A 3,741-nucleotide genomic window follows, 5' to 3' on the forward strand; every position below is an offset into this window, starting at 1 on the left:
ATATGAAGATGGAAACTTGTTTACTGCTGCGAAAATCAGGTATGATCAATGAATAAAACAATGTTCGTAATTTGCAGATTAATATTCTTGTAGAAATAACACTTGCAATTTACCGAATTCTCCATCCCTGTTGCCTTCAACATCGTAACTATTATACAGAGATTCAAATTAATAGTGTTGGCCCCAAATGATCCTGACCATTTTCAACTTTAATGAATTTCAACAAATTGTAGACATGTAATAGAGTTGTAATAGCTCACTAATGAGAACTGTGGAACTGAAGTACTTGAGAATGTAAAATGCAGATAATGAAAAATATGAAGCTAATTAATCCCTCTAGTCTTCCATATTTTCACCAAATAAAGTATCAACAATCATCTTCGATCTACACCAACTTGTTAAGTCTTCATCACACTTCCAAAATATGTTTCTCCTATTTCCGATCGATAAAGAGAATATAAATTCGTTACATAACAAGATAACACCTAAACAACATTTCTTTTCTGTCCCCAATGCCATCTTCAGTTTCAACAATAAATTTTCCATTGTAGATAGGAGAAACTTGGCCGATATGCGGAGGCTTTCTGTTTTTCTCTTAAGGCCTTTTCGAGGAAAGGATCCAGTCTTGACTCTTGAACCCGAAAGCAATGGGCCAAAACCACAGATTCAGCTTCTTTTACACCAGACAAGGGTTTGCTCTACTAGAAGACATGCACTCCTGTTTACAATCAGAAGGCGCTTCCTAGTGCTTATAATTGCTACATTTTTATGCACACGATTCTCACAATCCATTAGCAGGTAGTAGCGTAACATCAATAACTTCATCAACAGTTGGCATGTCTCTGACCTGACTAATAAGTCTCGTAAGATCTTTTGTAAGTTCTCCATGAACAAAATCAGATCGCTCTTTCGTCAGCGATGCTTCAGAAAACAAAGTCGCAGTCAGAGAATTGAATTCTTCATACCATTCATCCTTGACATTTAGATTACTCTGTTCATTATGACAATAAAGTGAGCTTTCTTGACGCCACCGACTTAAAAGATACTTGTTTGGAAGTTGAAAATAGTTCTTGAGTACCAGTACCCGAAGGGCATGCCTGCATAAAATTCCCGATGACTCAAATTCATTGCATGAACAGTTAATATGTTCCTGTTCTGGTATCCATATTACCAGCCGTTCTCCCTCAATCTTCTTGAAATGCCTCACAAAATAAGATCCAGGAGATTTTTCTGATACGGCATACTGCATGGCCAAGGCCAGTTCTTCTTGCAAAGCTTTAAATGCAAAGGGGGAAAGAATACTTTGTGCATGCTCTTCAAAAGGGAGGCACGTTTTTAGATGCATATAATGCGGCTCTACGTGTGCATGCATTTTATAATTAGAAAAATTTCCGACCTACAAAAGTGAGAGAAGATTTCTCAGACCAGAGATAAACTTACAAAATAAAAACAAATGAAACATAGAGGAAAAGTCATGAAGTGGAAAGTCGAAGTATTTTCCAATTACAGAAGACAAACCTGCTCAAAAATACCTCGTAAACAGGTCTGCCCTTTAAAAACTCCGTGAAAAAAATCATCCACAGATTTCCAAAATGATGAAGAAACCATCTTGGCAAGGAAGCAACCCCTTGTGTAAGGAAATGCCCAACAAGCACGAAGTGAAAAGAGTAAAGCAATGTGCTTATCAGAATTAAGTTCAAAGTGGGAAACCATCTGATTCCACCGGAACTCAAAATCATCTGTACTTTCTAGGTTGTACAACGCTTCGAACTCATATTTAAATTCCCTGAACCTTGGGCCAAGTGGAAGACAGAACCAGCTAGATATTCTGGGAAGGATACTGTATAAAGAAATGACATGCTTTGTATTTGGCAATTCACTTCTTATGGCCTCTCCAAGACCAGTGTCTAAATCTGTAATAATTGCTTGTGGATTCCTTCCTTTCATGAACCGGAGAAATACCTAAAGTAGCATCCAACAATAAGTAAGAATTTTTATTCTAACAAATTGAAAATGAAGCCAAATATCTTGAATAGCAAACCTGCAAGGCCCAAGCATGTGAGCGGGCTGTTTCGTCCTGCAATAATGCACAACCAAATAAGAGAATTTTTCCATTGTTGTCAATGCCAAGCCATGCTCCAAAAAGCATACCATAAGTCATCGAATGATATGTTAAGTCAAAGTAGACCACATCACCAAACATGTTATATGCATGAATGGAATCCCCACAAGACCAAGCAATATTTTCAACATTGTCCTTTTCATCGACTGTAACATCATAGACAAAATAAGGATCAGCATCTTTACTTGCCCGGCAGGCCTCAAGAAGATCCATTGTATCACTTTCTCTTTTCTCCATCAATAAAGCATCATTTTGTTGAATGACTTTCTTGTGGTTTTGGATGAAGTTCCTCACATCTCTTTCCAAAAACGAGAGCTGTGCACCTTGAATGCCTTTTTCCAACTCGAGCACCTTAACTATACGGTGTATTGGAAAACCAGCTTTTGAAAGCAGAAGAATGCGCTCCTGATCCACCTCATGAATTTTTCGATAAGCTGGAAGCAACCGAACTTGATCGTCCTCTAATAGTTCGTGGTTATGTATATTACTAAATTGCACAACAAACCATTGAGAAATCCCTTCTACAACCTCCTTCGACAAATACATTTTCGCATCACATCCGCATCTAACCGATTTCCTATCCCTTTGATGTTCACCGGTTTGTTTCTTCCTCGTTGGTGCAAATCCTGACCTATGACAAACAAAATCTCTCTTGTAAACTCCTAACTGAGGACTCAACCTCGACCTCTCCTTCCGAATAGAAAATCCATTTTTTCTTGCAAAATTCCCGTAATATTCAAATGCTAAGTCGTCACTCGTAAACACCATCCCTACATAAGGTGAAACCATGGTCTCTGACAACCTAGAATCACTTTTAATTAACTGGACTCCCATGTTTGTCTCATCTACTTGTCCCTCATATGTCACAAAACATTTCCAATCACCACAGGGGCACAGCTGCCTTTTCATCCACACAGGCCTCGATGGAATCGACACCATAGTCACTAATTCTCAGCCGATAAGAGTTTCCAATCAATCATACGCAAAGATTTTTGTGATCCTTGAAAAAATAGACAAACCCTTAATTAAGAATTGGACAAACCATTACCTGTCCGTAGAAGCACAGTGATGCATCAAAATTCAACTTTTGTGACGCAACTCAAATGGAAAACATAAACCCGCAATGTGAAAACCCGTTGAGTTGCCAAAAATCAACTTTTTATCAATTTACTAAGCATCCGTTGGACCACCCGTTAAAAACCCAGCAATCATCACAAAATAAACCTCAAAATGAAGATACCAACATACAAGTCAACCGAGTACATCACACGGATAGATAAATCGTGAAGCGAAAAACCCAGGAGATTTAAGTACCAAAAAAATGTCGGAAGAACGCAAAAAATTTCGCGAAATGCGTGGAGGGTGATCGTGCGCATATTCAGCCGTTTCCTTCTAAAATGGACTGGGCTTGCTTTGCCTTCTCTACTCGGGGGAATGGGAGTTATTTAAATATAACTTTTAAAAATAAAAATATTAGAGAAAAATAAAAATTTACTATAAAAAATAAAAATCTCAAACTCATAAAATATATTAAATTACATATTTTTATATATAAAAAAAATTCACTGAATTGTGTGTTTCTTCACAAATTGAAAGAAATATTTATAGAATTTCTTTGA

The 3,741-nt window shown here is 37.3% G+C and overlaps 1 protein-coding gene across 2 annotated transcripts; it reads right to left on the reverse strand.

Moving 5' to 3' along the window:
- Positions 1-305: 305 nt before the first annotated feature.
- Positions 306-3,540, reverse strand: LOC140804442 (putative protein FAR1-RELATED SEQUENCE 10). 2 transcript variants are annotated; one of them, XM_073160471.1, is made up of 4 exons: positions 3,437-3,540; positions 2,042-3,122; positions 1,519-1,962; positions 306-1,396 (listed from the first exon to the last, which is right to left on the reverse strand). In XM_073160471.1, the coding sequence occupies exons 2-4, from the start codon at positions 3,059-3,061 to the stop codon at positions 782-784; spliced, it is 2,079 nt and encodes a 692-aa protein (XP_073016572.1). In that variant the 5' UTR covers positions 3,062-3,122; positions 3,437-3,540; the 3' UTR covers positions 306-781. The 2 variants fall into 2 exon arrangements, with proteins under 2 accessions (XP_073016572.1, XP_073016573.1); XM_073160472.1 differs by having other exon boundaries at positions 306-991; positions 1,085-1,396; positions 2,042-3,534.
- Positions 3,541-3,741: the final 201 nt, after the last annotated feature.

The sequence above is a fragment of the Primulina eburnea genome, chromosome 11 (assembly GCF_022965805.1).
Source record: "Primulina eburnea isolate SZY01 chromosome 11, ASM2296580v1, whole genome shotgun sequence".
NCBI classification, from domain to species: Eukaryota; Viridiplantae; Streptophyta; class Magnoliopsida; order Lamiales; family Gesneriaceae; genus Primulina; species Primulina eburnea.

What these genes read in the sequence shown, in the direction of transcription:
- LOC140804442 (XM_073160471.1), bottom strand. Translation starts at nt 3,061, where the DNA reads ATGGTGTCGATTCCATCGAGGCCTGTGTGGATGAAAAGGCAGCTGTGC. An exon ending in CACATGCTTGGGCCTTGCAG is followed by an intron (nt 1,963 to 2,041) that starts GTTTGCTATTCA and finishes ATGCTACTTTAG; the next exon opens with GTATTTCTCCGGTTCATGAA. An exon ending in TACGAGGTATTTTTGAGCAG is followed by an intron (nt 1,397 to 1,518) that starts GTTTGTCTTCTG and finishes TCACTTTTGTAG; the next exon opens with GTCGGAAATTTTTCTAATTA.